Source organism: Thamnophis elegans, chromosome 2, assembly GCF_009769535.1.
Source record: "Thamnophis elegans isolate rThaEle1 chromosome 2, rThaEle1.pri, whole genome shotgun sequence".
In the NCBI taxonomy this organism is placed as follows: domain Eukaryota; kingdom Metazoa; phylum Chordata; class Lepidosauria; order Squamata; family Colubridae; genus Thamnophis; species Thamnophis elegans.
In genome coordinates this window covers 108,339,341-108,359,670 of record NC_045542.1, presented here as the reverse complement: position 1 = coordinate 108,359,670, position 20,330 = coordinate 108,339,341, and the positions used below count along the sequence as shown (strand labels likewise).

The window sequence follows — 20,330 nt, the reverse complement described above, 5'->3', positions numbered from 1 at the left end:
AATAATTAACCAATATCAACCACATTATTTTAATATTTCCCATTAAGTCATTTTTACACCTAGCAACCACATTGACAGATTTTTCTCCAGATGATCTACCCCTAACCTATTGTTTCAACTCCCCCAATGTCCTTAACACCACTGTCCTACCTTGCAGCTGGACATCTTCTCATTTCTTCCACCTTTCCAAGCATTACAACCTTTTCCAGAGTGCTGGGTTTTTGCATAATCTCTCCAAATAGGATCATTTGAGCCTGGTCATTTGTGCCCCAGATGACAACTCTGGACTGATATGTTCAAGGATCTATATGTTAGAAATATAATCTAATGGCTGGGTTGGCAATATATAAACCATGTAACAATGTTGTACCTGTTTCTTTAAATCATACTGTAAAATGTGATTGGTTGCTGTTTTCCTCAATCGGCCATAAGAGGGAGCCAGAACGACTTTTAGCTCTGTCTCTGTTTCATTAGATGCTGGGCTGATCTGATCTGAACTGAGTGTTTTGGAAGCTGGCTGTTAGAAAGTGCCATGAGCTATTGTAGGTTTTCCAACTGTTAGCAAACTTTGTGTACCGGACTGTTTATATGATACTGGACTATGTTATTTGGATTATCCCTCAACTGAAAGACATTGATGACTGTCTGTCTTATCCGTGTATGATTTGGACTGTTTGATGGACTCTGATACCTCTATTTGCACGAAAATAAAAGCCTATTTAAACTGCAGTGTCTCTGTATGTTGGTTTGTGTGTTTTCCAACACAACTCTAATAACACTTCGCTGAACGTACTTGCTCTCCCAATGGGGAACTTACCTAACACTATATATTTATTTATTTTGGATAGCCATGGTATTATCAGGAGTCTTCTCCAACATCCAAGTTCAAAGGCACCACCAATACTTTTCCTATCCTGTTTCTTTAAAGTCCAACTTTTGCTTTCATACAGTCTTACAGGCTATACCATGGTTTGTATGATTCTATGCTTTTTAAATATAGAGACAGCATAGCATTTGGAATACCTTAGGCCTGCATGGGTGCTCTATCAAATGCATCATATTTCTTGCCTGCTTGTCCTTTACTATTGTGCCTGTTTGTCCTTTACTATGAATGGTTGATTCTAAAAGGCAGAAGCTAGCCACCATTTCAATATCTACATTGTCAGTTTTAAGCCTGGTTGTTCTATCTGAGGTCATGAGTTTGATCTTCTTATATTATACTGTATGTTTTAAATGGTCAAATATACAATCCTGTTAAACAGTCCTAGTTTACATATGGATTTCAAAATCCCACTGATAACCAACTCATATGTACATATGCCTCAATCAGCTTCCATGAATGGGATTTAAAAGAGATACTGCTTTAGGCTGTGCAATAGTAGCATTCCTATAATAGGAATGAGAAAATCCAAATTGATGAGAAAAGCCTGGCTGCAGCTGAATTTATTTTCTGCTGCCTGTACCTGCTGTGACTCACTTGAATGTTTGATCATTGTTCTTCATAATATATACAAATTATTAGGGAAGAGATGTCTGAACATATTTAATCCTGCATTTAATTTTTGTAACTTCTTTATGATGTTTTAGTCATTTTATACAATTTTTAATTAATGTTTTATCATCCTGAAAATGTTAAAAATTGTCATATGCAATCGTAATTTTGATAAATGTATTGGCCATCATATACCCAATGTTTAGTTTCTAAACATTCCTAACTCCTTAATTTCTCCCTTATAAAATATAGGCACTGTTTGTGAGTCATCGGTTACTTTGGTCAAGAAAAGAAAATATATGTTTTAGAGGTGAAGAAATATTCCCCTTTTGATTTTTCCAGCCACGTTTTGTGGACTTCCAATCCCATTAAATGTAACATTAGTTTAAATGGATTTTGAAACACAGTGCTCTCTCTCCATGGCTGGCAATTTCCAGAATGTTTAGCTGAAACAGTATTGACTGACCTCTATTTTCTGTTCTTTAGCTACTATATAAAACCATTCAAAGACATTTAGATTAGTTCTGAGATTTCAAGTGTTTTAGCATTGTGGATGATACCCATGTTTAACTCATATTTTACTTTTATCTCTTATCATATTTATATCTCACTCTCTCTTTATCCAGGTCCCTTATTTCATTTCAGTTGACGTCTTTTATATTTATTTATTTTGGTTTTATTGGGTTGTGTGTTTTTTGTAATTTGTTGTTGTGAACCACTCAGTGATTGAGAGTTGGGTGCCATGCAATTTTTTTAAAAAGAAAAATATTATGATATAGCTGTAGGCTTTGAAAAGTATTCATTAACTGCAATAGATCCAAAGTAAGACTCCTACATTAGTAAAGATAGAAGAAGCAAACCAGATGAAGATTGGATGAAGTAAGCTACAGGTCACAAAAGATGACTCCTTTCAATAAAATATGTTAGTTGGAAACACCATCTAAGCTGACACCAGACAGAACATAGAAGAACTCAAAGAATTAGTGCAAGATTGGAAAATGTGGAGAGACCTAGCCTGTAGAATCACGAAGAGTTGAATGGTTAACATCATCCATGGAAAAAGTGCTACTAATTTTTCTCTGATTTTTTGCCACCTCTAGCTAGCATTTATTGATTATTTAAACAATTTATATGGCCACTTATCTTGCACAGCCATCCATAAGTATTTTACCACACCCATTGAATAAAACGGAATAAAAAGAGACAATTCTTCCCACCAGGTGCCTCACCAACCAAATCTTTTGGGCTCAGCTCCAGCTAAAGCTTGGAGCTGAGCCCAAAAGCTAAAGCTTGGGGGAGGAAGCCAAATCGTCCTTAATCTCTTTTTACAAACCCTAGACTAGATTAATAAGTGAAATATAAGTGAAATATTTGTTAATTGATAAGATGCTTGCAACCTATCTTTTATCGGCCCTTCATCTACATTACTAGCCTAGCATATCCTTCCGTTCTCTCACATCCTCCTTCCAACATCAGTCAATTCAGTTGCATCTGATGAAGTGAGATGTAGCTCTTTAGGTATTTTTTTTAGGTATTTTATTAAAATTTATAGGCCGCCCTTTTCCCTGAGGGGACTCAGGGCGGCTTACAACCATTAGGGAGGGGGAACAATACACAATAAACGATATGAAAACAAGATAAGTAGTAAAAACACAACATGCATTCTACATTCAACACTCGGGTGGGGCAAATTAAGGACTTATCCCCAGGCCTGTTGGGAGAGCCAGGTCTTGAGGGCTGCGCGGAAGGCCTGGACGGTGGTGAGGGTGCGTATCTCGATGGGGAGATCATTCCACAGGGTCGGAGCTGCAACAGAAAAGGCTCTCCTCCGTGTAGTCGCCAGTCGACATTGACTGGCGGATGGAATTCGGAGGAGGCCCAGTCTGTGCGATCTAATCGGTCGGAGGGAGGTAATCGGCAGAAGGCGGTCTCTCAAGTACCCAGATCCACTACCATGGAGTGCTTTAAAGGTGGTCATCAGTACCCTGAAGCGCACCCGGAGATCGACAGGTAGCCACTGCAGCTCGCGGAGGATGGGTGTAACGTGGGCGAACCGCGGTGCGCCCACTATCACTCGCGCGGCTGCATTCTGGACTAACTGCAGTCGCCGGATGCACTTCATAAGCTCTTAAAAGCTTATGTCTTAAAATAAAAACAGGTTAGCCTTAAAAGACTCCTTCTGAATTTTGGCTATTCTAAAAAGCCAGGTCTATTCTTACAATGAATGCTTAAGAAAATCTGAGCAGTTTCGGCATTTTCAATGCCTGTGCTTTCTATTTGTAGCTCCAATTAAAAGAAATTAAAACTTTTAAAAGATTTATTATCTGACAAAAAAACAGACAATTTCCATTTTCCATATGTTTCCAGAAGACATTAGTTCTTTCGATGAACAATGGCAGGTAACACCATGGAGGACTCTTGAATTGTGGACTCCACTAAAGGAGAACATTTCCCAAGTTAATACAACACCATCTCTTTGATCTTTTTAGTATCAAATAAAAAAATCTTGTTTTCTTACTGTTTCATTACCCAAGTGAATTGCTAGTACTGATGGTGTTATTTAATTTGGTTAATTAAACATCTGCAAGAAAACAATCAAGCCCAGAGAGCATCAAGGACTCCTCATTTCAACCCTGAGCTACAAATATTCTTCTTTATTGATCTTTTTGTTTATCCCAGAATTTAAATACTTCATATGGTGCAGAGATGTAAGGATGTTAACTCTATAAAAATTTTAAACAATTTTACAACAAGAAAAACAAATTTCAAGATAAAACTAAACTACTTTTCAGCACCTTTTGCAGATATAATTAATAAAAAGATGTCACCATCTAGTGTAGCCTAGTGAAGAACAAGAAGATATCTATCAGCCTAAATAAAAAAGTAAGTACATGATGAAGAATTAAACCATTTCTTTTTTCAAGATCAAGTGAAAATTCTACCAAATTCATGCAAAAAAGAACATTGGCCTTGGAGACATTATGGCCCAGATCAGTGCAATCTGGTGATTCCTTTAAAGATTGGCAATATGTTTACCAGTTCCTTGAGTCCTTTAAAAAAAGGCTACTCACAGACCACTTTTCTTGCCTTTTTCATACTTTATCAAGATTAAATATATTAAAATAGATTTTAGCCACAGATTAAGTCAACGATCATACACAAGTTTTAATTATCTCTGAAACTGATAGGAAATGGGAAAAGAATTATATTACATGTGAAAGAAGACAATGAATCAGAGAAACTTGAGCCCCAGTCTGTTCAATTGCTGGAATAGTTATTGTGTAAAGCCCAGTGATTTTATTTGGAATATTATGATTCAATCTGGGCCAGTCACTGGGACCAGAGGTTTAGTCTTCCAAGCTTTTGGACTCATGCTGGAGCCCATCCTCTCTCTAGCCAGAATGTGTGTGAGAGAGGTTCCCTGACAATGAGCTCCAGAATGAGTCTGAAAACTCGGATGAGTAAACCTCTGACTGACTCAGACTGGATCTTGCAACAGTATCCTGGATGACATATATTTGCCTTCATTCATGAAACTATATTGGAGCCATCTTTGTAAATCAAGACCATATTGACTAGTAATTGTAGAAACTAATATATCTAGGAAAAGATACCATCAAAAGACTATTCAAGAAAAAGAAGAGTATTATGAAAGGTGTTGGGATTATCTTGAGTACAGGCTTTTTCCTGTAAGCAATAACATAAGCCGGGCAGAGAAATTACAAATGTTTAATGGCATAGCTCCTGTAGTTCTACATACATTGCATAATATGCTATCATTTTATATGGTAAAATATGTTATCATGTTAAGCCTGTTGTGATAGCCACCGATAAGCCACATAAAGGTTTACATGTATTTCTACAAGAAATTCCTCTCTTGTTATTTGAGACCACTACATGGGAAAATAGACCAATAGATTGGCACGGAATAGCACCAGCTAGGTAATTTCTGTCTCCCATTCTTTGCTAAGTTTGAAAGATGAGAAAACGCAAGATCAATAGAGCTGAATGGTGTGATTTTGTTGAAATAAAAAAGATGGGAGATGGGTAGCTGACAATAACTACATAATTATAGAGCTGATGGGGAAAAAAAATTCCAGCCTTCTTGGTTAATAAGATGGTAACTGCAAGGTGCCTAATAATTTGACAGAAAATTGAAGGCTGTAGCATATAATTATCTCCAGTTATAAAGGTATTGCAGCCATAGTTTTTATACAAGCAGACAGTAACTGTTCAAAAACAGAAAGTGATGTATCAGAAATGTAATAATATGGGAAAATGCAAATGAAAGCACAGTGAAAGCACAGTAAAAGCACGGCATGTCTCTTGTCTGTTTGAAAGAAGAAGAATATTGTGATGTTGATACTAATTATACTATTGACAGGAACATTTTAAGAAAACAGATTTTGTTAAAGTAGCCTATCTTTAATATAAATAAGCTATTTTAATATGTAATATGTTTTCACTCTGCTTATTTTTAATTTTTCACACTTAAAAGTTTGCCTATTGCCAACCTCTTATGTACAACTTTTTCTAATGAAATTTGCACACTGATTATAACTATCTGCAGTTTGGAAAAGATTGCAGAGATGATTGCCTCAAAAAGGTTTTTTTTCACCTGGTATCAATGCTGTAAACAATATGTGTTCAAGTTGGATTGCAACTGCTATCACAAAGCCAGCAGTATTTTCATCTTTCCCTGTTGCAATGAAATCAAAGCACATATTTATGGTCTTTTAAAAAGTTCATTGAGTCAGTCTGCTTGAACACATTTTTACCGCAAGAGGGCATTGCTGCTTTTAACAGCAGCACAATGTTCTGTTGAACTGAGTATTTCAGTGGAAATGTTTTGGCTTAGCTAAGTAAAGCGGTTTGGAAGAACAGAAATGTGTATTTAGCTTCTATAAATCTGCCCATATCACTTAGATGAGCCACAGAGTTTATGTAAAACCAATGCATTTCGAAATGTAACTTGTAATTTAATATAGGACAACTTGAATTTCTTATAACTTACAAAATTGACCACACATTTCCCTTTTATATATATCATATTATGTTCTCTCTATACATCTTTACTGCTACTATCCAGATTTTTCATGCCGTATGCTAAATAAATAAATTATGTGCTAAGACTATTTAGGGTTATGTCACATGTCTTAGTGTGCCCGATATAAAAAGGAAAGGAGATTATAGTACTGATTTTTGGGATGCCCCAGGAGTTCAAGTTATTCTTGTGCGAGATGTGATGTGACTCATTTCATCTCAGAGATAGATAGAATAAACAATAATTTAGTATACAGTACAATTTTTACAGAAAATCATTCCCCTGAGGTCAGATTGGTTCCAATCTTTATTGCCTTCTGGAATGGCCTGAAGCCCTAGCTTTTTCATCTGGTCTTGAATGATGTGGAACCCATAAAATTGCTGTGATATTCTTAAACTGTGCTCTCATGGTGCTTGTACTGTATGAGTTTAATTATTTTTTAACATTTGGTCTGTTACATAACTGTTTTATTATTTTGCTACTGGATTATGTTTAAATAGAAGATGCCCAGAGTCATGAATGTTAGATGGGGAAAGGTATATAAATGAGAATATATAAAGGAATGAATGAATGAATGAATGAATGAATGAATGAATGAATGAATGAATGAATGAAATTTGCAACAAAAGAAGCATAGTTGTAATACTGTTGGCCTGGTGAACTAGTCCAGACAGGAATCACACTAGCTCTAAGCTTGTTATAAGCATATATTAAATAAGCTTGTAAGCTTCTATAAACAGAATCTTGTAAATCTGAAAGTATACCCACTGGCTTTGTCACTCCAAGAAATAGGGAAGGATCTTGCTATCGGCCATGCCCCCATTTTTTCTGTGGACTCAGCTGCTTTTTATCTGACTGTCATCTAGTCTGCAGCTCTTCCTCCTATCTCCCATGGTAATTCCAACATTGTGTTAAAGATATCATAGTCCTATACTTTAACAGAATAAGAAATCAATTAAGGATTCATTTTGAGCAGTTACATCTACATCATATACGTATATCTTCATATACAAATGTATCAGAAATAAAGTCACTGATTTAGCTCACTGGGATTCTACTTCCATACTTTGTCAACTAATGTCCTCCAGCAAAAACAGTACAACCTAAAAAGGCATAGTAAATCATTTTACAGCATATGAGAATAAATTGCTATAAAAATCTATCCTTTATGTGAGTCCAAGAACATTCATAAACTTTCGTTTCTCTTTCAAAACTTTAAATCATAGCTCTAGGCTATCTGTGAAATGACAAAATAATAAAATGACTCCAAGAACCAACAACAAAGATCAAAGAGCAATGTGTAAAATTGAAAGCAAATTAACAGCATGTTGCTCAGCTGAAAGTGCTATCACACACTGCTTCCATGCAGAGGTGACCTGTGAACAGAGACAACTGGATTTCACATCTAAGTGTCTTGTTATTGCCGAGCAGAGATACCTTTTAACGGGATTTATAGACTGCCCCATGGGATCTTTCGCACTTAAAAGCAGCCAAGTTTAAAATGCTGTTTTGTCTTCAGACATACAGATTTATGAACAAGATTCTGTATGAATAAACTACCTTGTATATACACATAATCATAACATCAAATCATTGGCCGCTTCACCAACCCGCAATTTATCATCTGCTGCGATTTTGATATCTGACTGTTACCCTTACATATTGTCTTCAACATCGACCATGGCTATGATGGACATAAGCCTCCCACTACCCCCTTGAACACTGTTGGTTCCCCCCCCCCCCGTGGATATGTCATCTCCCTGTTCCATCTCCCTGTGATGTCACTCTGTTTTGGTTGATGCCACACTCTCCTTCATATTATATTGCGACAGAACTTTACTCACTTTGGGAATTCCCCTTTTCCCAGGGATGGCCTTCTTGCTTATTAAGATGCTTCCTTAATGACAGATCTTGGGATCCTGAGAGGTGACATGCAAAGAAAAGACTTCTTGGGGTTTTTTTACACGGGTTTTTAAATCAAATTTTAAGGGGTGGGTGGGGGGAGTTGATTCGGCTAGCTCAGAGAGACTTGGGGGGGGGAGTCTGCCCAGACACAGGCCAGAACTAACTAAAGGGTGTGGGTCAGGAGTGCTGGAAAGGGTTGGGATTCCGGGGAAGACATTAAACCATTACATTGGGGGGTTTGCCATCTCTACTGTATGTGGGAGGGGCAGATACAGTGGGGGCCTAGGGCCAAATTATGTCCAGGGGATGCGGGTTTGCTGTTTAAGAGCGATCACACACTCCAACCCTCATTGCCCCTCTCGCACCCCTGGGTGCTTGGGATTACAGGACCTGGGTCTCCGGCTGGTATCGCTTAATGCCACGTCCGTGGTACATAAGGCTCCCCTCATTTACGACCTCATACAAGAGGGGAGAGCAGACCTGGTGTGCATTATGGAGACCTGGTTGGGTCATGAGGGGGGTGTTCCCCTCATTGAATAATGCCCACCAAGCTTCTGGGTGTTTTACCAGCCGAGAGCCCAGGGCAGGAGCAGGGTGGCGGCGATGGTTATTAGGGAAAGTCTTGGACCTCAGGAGGTCACTGTGCCTCACTGTGAGTCCCTTTTTGTGAAGTGGGACCTTGGAGTCCAGGTGGGCCTTTTTGTTACATACCTGTCTCCCTGCTATGTTTCATCGGCTCTGCCGGACTTGCTGGATGTGTTAGGTGGATTGGTGGTTGATTTCCCCAGGCTTATGGTCCTGGGGGATTTCAATCTGCCTTCCATTGGCGAGACATCTGAGTCAGCTCGGGAGTTCATGGCTTCCATGATGGCTATGGACCTAACTCAGTTAATTCAAGACCCCACTCATAACAGGGGACACACACTCAACCTGATTTTTGTCTCTGAACAGTAGATGAATGATCTATATTTAGGGGATATTTTTATCCAAACCTTGTCATGGTCAGATCATTTCCTCCTTAGGCTTGACTTCCATACTGCTACCCCTTGTTGCAAGGAGGCAGAACTGATTAGATGGTTCTGCCCCAGGTGCCTGATGGACCCTGAAAGGTTCCTGATGGAGCTTGGGACTTTTCCTGAATCCCTTGCTCACAGTTCGACCTAAGCCCTAGTGGAAGCTTGGGATAGGGCGGTCACTGGCACCGCGTTGTGCCTTAGCGGCCTCTGACCCAGTGCCAATCCCAGGTAGCTCCCTGGTTTACTGAGGAGCCCAGGAGATGAAATGCCAGAAAAGATGCCTAGAGAGTGATTGGAGGGCCAGCCGGTTCGAATCCAACTGAACACTAGTAAAAATTCATATTAAATCCTACTTAGTGGCGATAAAAGCGACAAAACAGCAACATTTTTCCGCTCTTATCGCATCCACAGATAACTGTCCAGCCGCCCTGTTTAGGGTACCCACTCCTTTCTTAATCAAGGAACTGGGGAAGACCCCTTTCAGGGTAGGGCTGAGGAATTTGTTCAGTATCTGCAGGATAAAATAGCTCAGATCCGGACAGGCTTGGACTCTGACTGGGTAGATTCGGGCGAGTTGACGGAGATGAATCTTGTGGAAATCATCTGGGATGAGTTTGACCCTGTGACTCCTGAGGGCATGGACAGGATTATGGGGAGTCTCAGTGCTGCCACTTGTGTGCTGGACTCGTGTCCCTCTTGGTTTCGGCTTCCCGGGAGATGACACGAGGTTGGCGATTACCAACGCTTTATTGAGATAGGCTTCTTTCCCACCACCTTGAAGGAGGCGGTGGTGAGGCCCCTCCTTAAGAAGCCTTCCCTGCACCTAGCCTCTTCATCCAACTATCATCCAGTCTCCAACAGTCTTCACTTTTTTTATAGCAGAATATTTGGTGCAAATATTAAATTATTATTTAGTTATTGTTAATTGTGACAAAACTTCATAATTTATCAAAGGAGTTCACATAAAACCACTTATGTATATATAGAGTGAGAACATTGTTCCCTGATATATCAACTGTCCTTATTGAAACAATACAAAAGCATTATCAGAAGTGGATGAAAAAAGAAACATTGTAGTCTTAACTTCCTATCTATGTGAGTATACACAACATTTTTGCTGCCTTAGGCCAGAAGCAATACAATAGAAAAACAGAATTCCAGAGTCAGAGGCTAATATTTCCAATGAGTTTGAGCTATAACATCGCTGCTGCAGTGGTAGACCTGAATCTATTTCCTCCGATAGCTGACTTCTTGGAAAGTGTCTGGCTCAAATTCTATTAACTATACAATTCACATAATATCCCATTTAACTGCTACTCTGATAATTCTGCAAGCAGAATTATTTCCATATAACAGTTGATCTGGGTGCTGATACACACACACACCTTTTTCAACTCACCCAACATTTCTATATACCCCTGGGTATCTTCTCCACAATGCATCTACCCCTGCACCCACTCCATGACTCACATAGCACTTGTGCATCCTCACAATTTCTGCCACCCCACGTACTCTCCCAAACCATGAGGCACTTCTTGTGCACCCTTTTGCACATTCAAGCACCATTCTTGGCCCATACAGTACTTCTTTTACACCCTCATACATCCTCCCTGGTCTGTGCAGCAGTTGTGCATCCCTTTGCACTCTTGATCCTACTCAATCCTTTCCTACACTTCCTAGATTCCTACGTACCATTCCCCACTCAGCAGCAGTCTGAGACTTTTAACTTCCTGCTGGCTTCCCCACTGACTTTGGTTGCAGGAAGTTGCTTTGCCTAACAGTTGTGGGATTCAGTTGATGACAGCAACTGGGACTGTAGGGGTTGCCTTTGGTAGGTGATGCAGTTGTGTTCTATGATTGTTTCACTTAATATTAGAAATTCTGGTCCCAATTGCTATCATAAGTTGGGTATTTCAAATCTCAAGAACTATAAAACAGATACATTCAACATATTTAAGGGGGCTAAGTTCAAAAAGCTTAAGGGATATTAAGTATCATGGAAATAAGTTCAAGATTACATCATTTTTGAAAGGTATATTAGGCAGTGCATTACCTTTCAATTTTTCAGGGAATATTTTTATAGTTTAAAAAAAATGAAAGAAATTAAACAGTCACAAAACCTAACTTTTGACTGAGACAACAAAGTGGAGCATTATAGAAACTGAATATTACCTTTTCCTTAATTGGTGTGTACTATTAAGATTGATTTATTGTCCCCAAATCTGACAGTATTTTTTTAAAAAGTTATAAGCAGGATTTATCCATTCTGTAAGTAACTAAATCTGGCTGTTTGTCATTTTATGCATTGTAGGGGGATTTTTTTCTTTTCTGCAACTGTAAAATTCATTGTTGAGGCTGAACTGAACATTGAGGTCAACACCCTTGAGACTCTCATAAAGCCTTGCAATACAACTTTACCAGCAGACAGATACATGATGACACAGAAATGAGGCAGAGATGAAGAAGGGTCCATTCTCCTTGTCCTAGCCATCCCCAAGTGAATCATCTTACAAACATGAAAGAATTTTTTTTGTCTCCAAACACTACACCAAAAATTCAACCTCTCGATCAAGGCATAATCAAAACATTCAAAATGCACTACCGAACCCAACTTCTGTAGTGGGTTATTGCTAAAATGCAAATCTATGAACTATACGAAGAAGCAAAATCCTAACCCTTAACTCTAACTTAAGTGGATTAAGTGAGGAGGACACAGAAACTGCAGATTTTTCCAAAAGAAGAGGATGTCAGTCATTTGATAATGCAGATAAAGAAATTTGCTGTAGAAAAATGCCCACTGAGTGGTATAACCAGCATTGGGAGCTCATTCTCCTTTGTCATAAAAATAATTAGAAATAGACTAAAACTGACTCTTCTTTTTTTTTAGAGAGAATGATCAAACCATGAGAAAAGAATAGATACATAAATGTATTGATTTTGTATGATACAGTATTGTATGAATGATTTTCTTTTGTTTTCACAATGTGTGTTTCTGTATGACATTGTCTTAAGAAAAGCTTTATAATAAAACATGGCATGTGTACATATCAGTACAGTTGTTCCATATGTTGTCCACTTTCATTCAATCCCTTGGGTGTTTAACTTTCAGAGGGTTTACTGTATTTAGAAAACATGTCTTTAAAATAAAAATATCAATTAAACAATAAAATCACCCTGTTAAGCATAACAGTAAGTAAAAACATATAAAACTAATTGTCACCACATAGAACCCACCTCTACAAAAAATATTCAAACTAATAAAAAATAGCAATTGCTCTAGACTACTTCTATACTTTTAAAGCAGCCAAAATATTTATATTTAATTTTGAAAAGCAAAGCTACTAAATAGCAGCCTATGTTTTGTAAGTAATTTTGATTAATGAATTAACATTGTATTTTACAATATTGCATTTTACATTGTAAATGAAAACATGGTATTCAGAATGTTCTCTTAGAATATTACTATTTATTTTATATTTATCTCTTGAAGTTCCATTTTTCCTTTTCTCTGAAGAATACAAATGGGCTTTCCTGAGTTTTATTCCCATAATAACCATAAACTGGGCTGAAAGAGAAACATTATTTGTAAAACACACCTTTGGTCTTTCCATTATTTCAGCTTCAGACCTTTATCACTTTTTAAATTAACAAACACATGATTTAGCATGACAGGGCCATCCAGTCAATACAGTTGTCCAAACTAAGACTTCTGTTAAACTGTTAGAATAATTTTTGCTATATTCTTCCCAAATCCTCTCACTTGTCACTAAATCCAAAACATCTTTCCTTTTTTCAGTTTTGAAATAGAAGTGACTGGTCATTTTGAAAATAGAGAACTTAATTTATCTACATAGGATGCAAAAACCTGCAAATAAGCATACAGCCTTTGTACCTGAAAATCTACTGTACAGCAGGACAGATAAGTTTGTCGTTTCTAGAAAAAAACTTAAAATGACCAATGGTATATCCCATTTCTCCTCCAGGTGCAGCCCACATGCTGATCTCTGCTGGAGAACTAAGCAATAAAACACATGTCATCTTGTAAGCATTTCTATTTTCCCTATGTTGATTTTTGAATGCCAAAGGAAAAAAACATATCAGGATGGTTTTGGAAGGTTAGGATCCGAATAATCTCTGTTCACAAGCAATATTTCTTCATCAGTTTCATTCTTCTTATTGAATGATATGAGAGCTGATAATTTAAAATGCAAAGCCAGGCATGAGTTTTATTTATGGTACAGAACTTTTTGGTTTGCTACAGGTATCATTATTACTATAGGCTGAGTTTGACAGAAAGGTTATTCAGATTTTGCTGCAAATTTGAGTGTACATTGTGCAAAGTGTCTATGGCACAGTTTATTCAGAAAAACTGAATCCCGTTGCTGTGTTTCTTTGCTTTCAGTGTGTAGTCTAAAGTGTGGGTATATATAGTTAAGAATATGATGAAAAACACAGGAGAGAAAAGGGAAAAAACAATGCACAAAATTTTTATTAAGTTTCTGTTATAAGTTCCTACCTGTGGGTCAGAAAGACGAGATAGATCAGGATATAAGTAGAATTTTATTCCTTCAGTAGCCCCAGGTAATGTTACTCCTCGAACCAGTAGAATCAACAACATGACGTATGGAAATGTAGCAGTTACATATACAACCTATGAAAAAAGAGTGAAAAACCAAAGAACACATCATTTACTAACCTACTTTATGTCACATAATATCCTTATGTTCATAAAACACTTAACGTCTACAGCAGGATAAGACATTTGGCTATCTTGATATTTTTTAATTAAATTCTCCAGATTCCCTGCCTTTGACCCATCTTGGTTCTTCTGAGGAAAGCTGAAGTGCAAAAATCTGAAAGCAATGGTGTCCCAGGGGGAAGGGGAGGAAATGATGTAAGATTAATGAAATTAGTGTTGTGATACAAGTCCTACTACCTTTCTACAGGCAACAGAAGAGCCGAGGTGGCGCAGTGGTTAGGGTGCAGTACAGCAGGCCACTTCAGCTGACTGTTATCTGCAGTTCAGCGGTTCTAATCTCACCGGCTCAAGGTTGACTCAGCCTTCCATCCTTCCGAGGTGGGTGAAATGAGGACCCAGACTGTGGGGGCAATATGCTGACTCTGTAAACCACTTAGAGAGGGCTGAAAGCCCTATGAAGCGGTATATAAGTCTAACTGCTATTGCTATTGCTAACATGGCATTGCATACAAAAGGGGTGGGATGCTGCTGCTTTGATTCTTTTGAGGAAAGCTTCTGATTCTTCAGAAGCAATTCTTTTAAATAGTCATGGCACAAAAAGCTCCAGAATTATTCCTAGTATCCACATTAAAAACATCCTGGAAAACATCCAGTCTTTCTCTGACTGCTTTTAACAAGTATAAATCCAACCGAGGTCTCACTTTTGCCAAATTAATAACAAAAAAACACAGAATTTCGTAAGGAGATTCAAGAGTTCCACATCACCTCTAAATCAAAACTGGAATTAACATGGCAAATTTATGTTAAAAAGAGTACCCACTATTGGGGTGGCTATTTCCATTGCTAAGTGATGTAATCACTGAACAAAACATCATATGAATGTGATGGTCACTTTTTCCACAGTTGTTAAGCAAACCACCCATAGTTGTGACAATCATGTGACTGCAACTTTTTTTTTTACCACCAGCTAAACTATTGGTTTTGTTTGTCAGAAGCCAGTTATGAATTGTACAAGTGACAATAACTCAACCATAGGATACTACAGTGATTGCAAATGACCACTGGTTTCAAAGTGCCCAAATGTTATTCACATGGTTGTAAAGTTACTTTTTCAGCACCACTGCAACTTCAGATAGGTGTACCAGTCATTAAATGAGGCCAACCTGTAGTAAAAAGCTATTTCAGAGCTACGTATTTTTTGTGAAACAGGTACTTCACACGGAAGAGAGTGACATTAAATGCCTCTGTTTAAATAATTACATATTTGCATCTTTTTCCAGTCTTGCACATCTGCTTCGTAAGTTTTTTTTTTCTAATGCATATACACAAACAGCCACTCTGCCTCCCTTTTTCTAGTGGTACAGGTAACGTATATGAACATTTAACCCAGTGAGCAACATTTATTTCAAAGATGTTGTAAGGCTTTGGTTTATTTGCACTGTTATCTCTTTTAACTAATTTCAAACCAAACACGTAGAAGTTTTCAAATGTGGTTCATTGAGAGTTGCTGTTAGTTGTGATCCCCCCCACCCGGCAAAAAACACTTTGCTGTAGCAGTTCCTGTCCTCTGGAATGAGGTTTCCCCTAAGCTATATGGCCCCATTCTGCTGTTGTCTAAAAGAGCCATGCAGACTGTTTCTTCATCCAGGCCTTCAGTGAGGGAAAGTGATATACCTCCTTTCATCATATTTGCCATTTTGAATCTTTATATTTTATATTTTATTGATTTTATTATTATTATTATTATTATTATTATTATTATTATTATTATTTCATACCCAACCTTTTCCAGTGGAAAGTACTTCAATACATACACATCCAAGTTTTGAGGACTTTGATTATTTCTTGAATAATTTTATTCAAACTTTATTAGGTTTCAAGCATCAAGGGCTGTTTTAGGGCTTTATGAAACAGATCCAGGAAGTAAAGTTCACAAATAAAGCATCTCACAGAATTGTATGCACAGTCCTTATTGTTATTTCTCCTGCATGCATCTCAATAAGCAGTAGGCACTGCCTCTGCTTTTATTTTTAAAACTTTTCCGCAACATGTCAAACCTCTCTGAATAAAATTAGAACAAAACAGTTTCTAATTACACTACATCCTGCTTTAATTGCTTCTAATTGCTTGATGTACAAATTTGCATATCAATGCTCAAAATAGTTCTTCCATTGCTATGTCACAGCAACATCCATGTCTACATTAAGGGAATAAAGTAAATACGAAGACTTGCTGCGTCTGCAGGAACAGTTTAATTAAAAACGAATCTTCTGTGATCACAAATCACAGTGCACAGCATGCAAAAGAAGCAGGTTTAACCTTGTAGCCCAGTTCAAAAGACAAGAATCAGAGTAACCATATAGTATACTTCCAGTGAGCTGAGAAAATAGGAGCATTTAACATGGTGAATTTAGCTGCAAAAGTTAAAAATAGATTTCTTGTGCTCTCCTTACAACACAGGATGTCAGTTCAATCTTCACAAACTATATCACTGAAGCTTGAAAGCAAATTGAGTCCAGAACACAGAACCACCTACCATAAATTTCACTCCATGGCTTTGCTTATATCATGCCCATAAATCTTCTGATATGTAAATAACATTCCTTTAACTTAGTCGCTTACAATGTGATTTTGCTTGTATCATATGTGTGCAATTACAGACATGCAATATTGTTCCTAAAAAGATGATAACAGAAACTCTCTGTTTTTGGAGAGTTATGCTTTTATCATGAATTATTATTTCAGATACTGGCAAATAAATTACATGAACTCCAAATGCAGTAACCTATGAATGCATTTCCCATTGCTTTATCTTTTTTTCTATTTCATGTCTTTGTCACTGAAAAACTACTGTCACTTTCTTCTTCCACTAATGTTTCTTATTTGGCAATCAGCTCTTTGGTATGGGTCTGCAGTAAAGATCCTTATCTTGCTCCCTCCTGTCTGGAGACTTCTGCCAGGTATATCCTCACAATGGGGTTAAGAGAGAAGCAGCAGGAAATGCCTGATTTACTGCCCAGGTAGAGAAGCATGATAAAAGGTATAAATAAGAGGTCTCATGGGAATACAAATATGGGATATTTATGTTTAAGTGGCCACAAGCTCCTGGATAACATGAACTATATTTAGCTTTTTCTCTAAGGTGTATGACTTTCTAAGAGACACAAAAAGAAGATATTGCTCCCTCTAATTCATAAGACTGACACATCATCTCCACATATTTAATTACTTTTGTTACATAATAGCACCATTTGAGAGATACAGCTGGATGGTACAGTTTCAAAAACTGTTATCCATATATCACTTTTTTTTAAATCACAAAAGAACACTAATCTGAAATGGCTATTTCCTTCAATTTCAGGTTCTTTCACATCAAAGGGTAGCATAACCCTTGATACAATGATGTTTTTAAGTCAGCTTGTTGCACAGCCCGCTATTGAGACAGAATGACAGTATTAAAAAGGAGTGCAATTAGAAAAAAATATCACCAAACATCTATATCCACACTCAAAAGCAGTATCAAGCTATTGCTCCATATTTCTTCAATTCCTGACTAAAGCGACTGTAGGAAATCCACCCCTCTCCTAGAAAATGAAATATTTTAGGAAATATTAAAAGGGAGAATATTATATTTCCCTGGATGAGAAATGGAGAAACATGTTTCTAGGCAGGAAACAGACTCACTCTTAATAGACCCCCCCACCTTTGTCAATGGGCCATTAAGGCCTGAGCCAGTCTATTCTACATAACAAAGATCTACCTCCTTCAAACAGAGCCACTTCATTGCACTCCCCACCAAGTTTCAACCAAACTTGGCACACAGATAACCTACAAAGCAGTGGTGAAATACAACCAGTACAGACTAGGCAGATATAAATTCTAAGAATTTCAAAAATACATAATGAGAGTTTCCATATTAAAAATCTCAATGAACATTTATAGTAGATTAAATTCACTGTTTTCTCATATCAATTACTATATCAGATATACTAACAGAAACACTACTTTTAAGACATACGTAAACTTCTCAAGTTGGATCTTCCTACTTATGACATGCTTCTGCTCAAATAGAGAAAAAAGAGATTAAAGCAAAAATAATTCTAGTTCATCCCTAGAATAATCCTTCTGGCCAACTACTAAGTTTGCAGACCACTAAAATGGTAAAGATGAGTAAGTGAATGGACTTCATTGTTTGTAGAAATAGAGAAAAATATAATGTTTTCAAAAATGGTTTCTATTTATATATATTTTACATTCACTGCCATGATTTAGCGGTAGATAAACAGAGTCATGGTTGTGCAGTGATTAGAATGTAGTATTGCAGGCAAATTCTGCCCACAGCCTGGAGTTCGATCCTGACGGGCTCAAGGTTGACTTAGCCTTACATTCTTCCAGGGCCAGTAAAATGAGGACTCAGATTGTTTGGGGCTATATGCTCATTCCGTAAACCACTTAGAGAGGGCTGTAAAGCACTTTGAAAGGGAATATAAATGTTAAGTGCTATTGCTAACCACCTTTCTGTACTCTATTGTTTAATTAAATAATAAATAATTAAAGATTGGATTTTTTTAAATGAAGAAATGTACCTTGCTGGAAGATTATATTTACATCACTCTTCCCAGCATAATGCCCCTTAGTTGCATTATGAATTCAATTACCAGATTCCCAGATAGCCAAAAGGACTTCTAACAATTGCTAGAATTGTTCTTGCAACATGACTAAAGGTCATGATGAGAAAGGAATATCAATATGAAAAGAATGTGTAAAAGTCCTAAATAGCTAATTGGTTATATTGCTTTCATGCATTATTACCCCTTTCAACTTTAATGTCACTCCTTGTTATCAAAATTATGTTTCTCAAAATTGCATATTGAAACAGGTAACACAAAAACAAAATAAATCTCAATTCTTGGTGATCCAGAGATAGTAGGTCAAATTAACAAGAAAGATAAACACACAAATACACAAAACTACACACACACACACAAACACACACTTTACTAGCTACTTCACAAAGGCTAGTTAAATTTAGCAGCCATTTGTGCAACAATGCCTCCTCTTTTCCAAACAATTTGGTACATCATATTTTTCTAAGCAATTTGGTACATCATATTGGTTTCTGTGCATCTTGAAACATTAATGAAGATTTTGGAAAAAAATAAATCAGAGTTTACTGTTTGGCCTCCAGTCTTTGATTTCTTGATACTGAATAGCCATTCAAACCTTTTAAGATTAAGATTATCATGATCAAGTGAACTAATCATGGTGAATGTTCTACGTCATGGTAGCCTAGCATGCTAGCCTAGCATGCAAATAATAGTATTTCTATCACTTCACATATGTTTTGAGTCAAGTTTTAAATACAAACTATATTGGTATTAATAATGTTTATTTGATATCAACATGTTCCCCATTTGTTATCCGATTACTATTCCAAACTGGTTTTGATAACTTTTAATATTTAATATAGAAATAATGTTACAAACATTTAAAATAAAGTTGAAAGTAAATATTTATATTACACGGGGTTTCACATTTTCTATTTTGTACATAAAACCATCCCACTTATGAGTATTTGGGTGGTAAATGCCAGTGCCAGAATATGAAATAATTAATTGTAGTTGGGTCCTTGACACTCTCTGACCTTGGGGGGTTTTCTTGCAGACATTTCATTACCACACTAACATCAATATCTCTTACCTAGTTTGTCAATAAAACATCTGCAAGAAAACCACCAGCGTCAGAGGGCACCAAAGTTTCCAAAGTTCAACTCCAAGCTATAAATGTTCTCTTCTTTGGGTAGAATTAATTACTTTTGAAACTATATATGCAGATGTCATTGTACATATTCATTAATGCTAATAAAAATGTGTTTCCATTAAAATTGAAACTGTACCTATAGAAATACTAGACTTTGATTTTTTAAATTTTTTAGCATCTTCAAGTCAGCCTTGATTCCTGCTGACAGCCCAGATAACACCCCCCCCCCCAGTTTTATTGACAAGATTGTTTGGAAGTGGTTTCCCATTGCCTGTTTCCTAGGGTTGAGAGACAGTAAGTGGCTTAAGGTCACCTTAAGTGGCTTTGTTACTAAAGCAAGACTACTTTCTAGATTGGTACCTTAACCACTACGTCAAACTGGCTCTCTTCTTAACATTGGCTCTTTTTTATGTT

At 37.1% G+C, this 20,330-nt stretch overlaps 1 protein-coding gene across 1 annotated transcript in view; it reads right to left on the bottom strand.

The window, feature by feature from the left end:
• SLC6A11 (solute carrier family 6 member 11) overlaps positions 1-20,330 on the bottom strand; it is a 100,637-nt gene that overhangs the window by 35,762 nt on the left and 44,545 nt on the right. Inside the window, exon 6 of the mRNA XM_032210182.1 lies at positions 13,974-14,108. Within this exon, the coding sequence (XP_032066073.1) occupies positions 13,974-14,108 (135 nt within the window). The remainder of the gene's footprint in view (positions 1-13,973; positions 14,109-20,330) is intronic.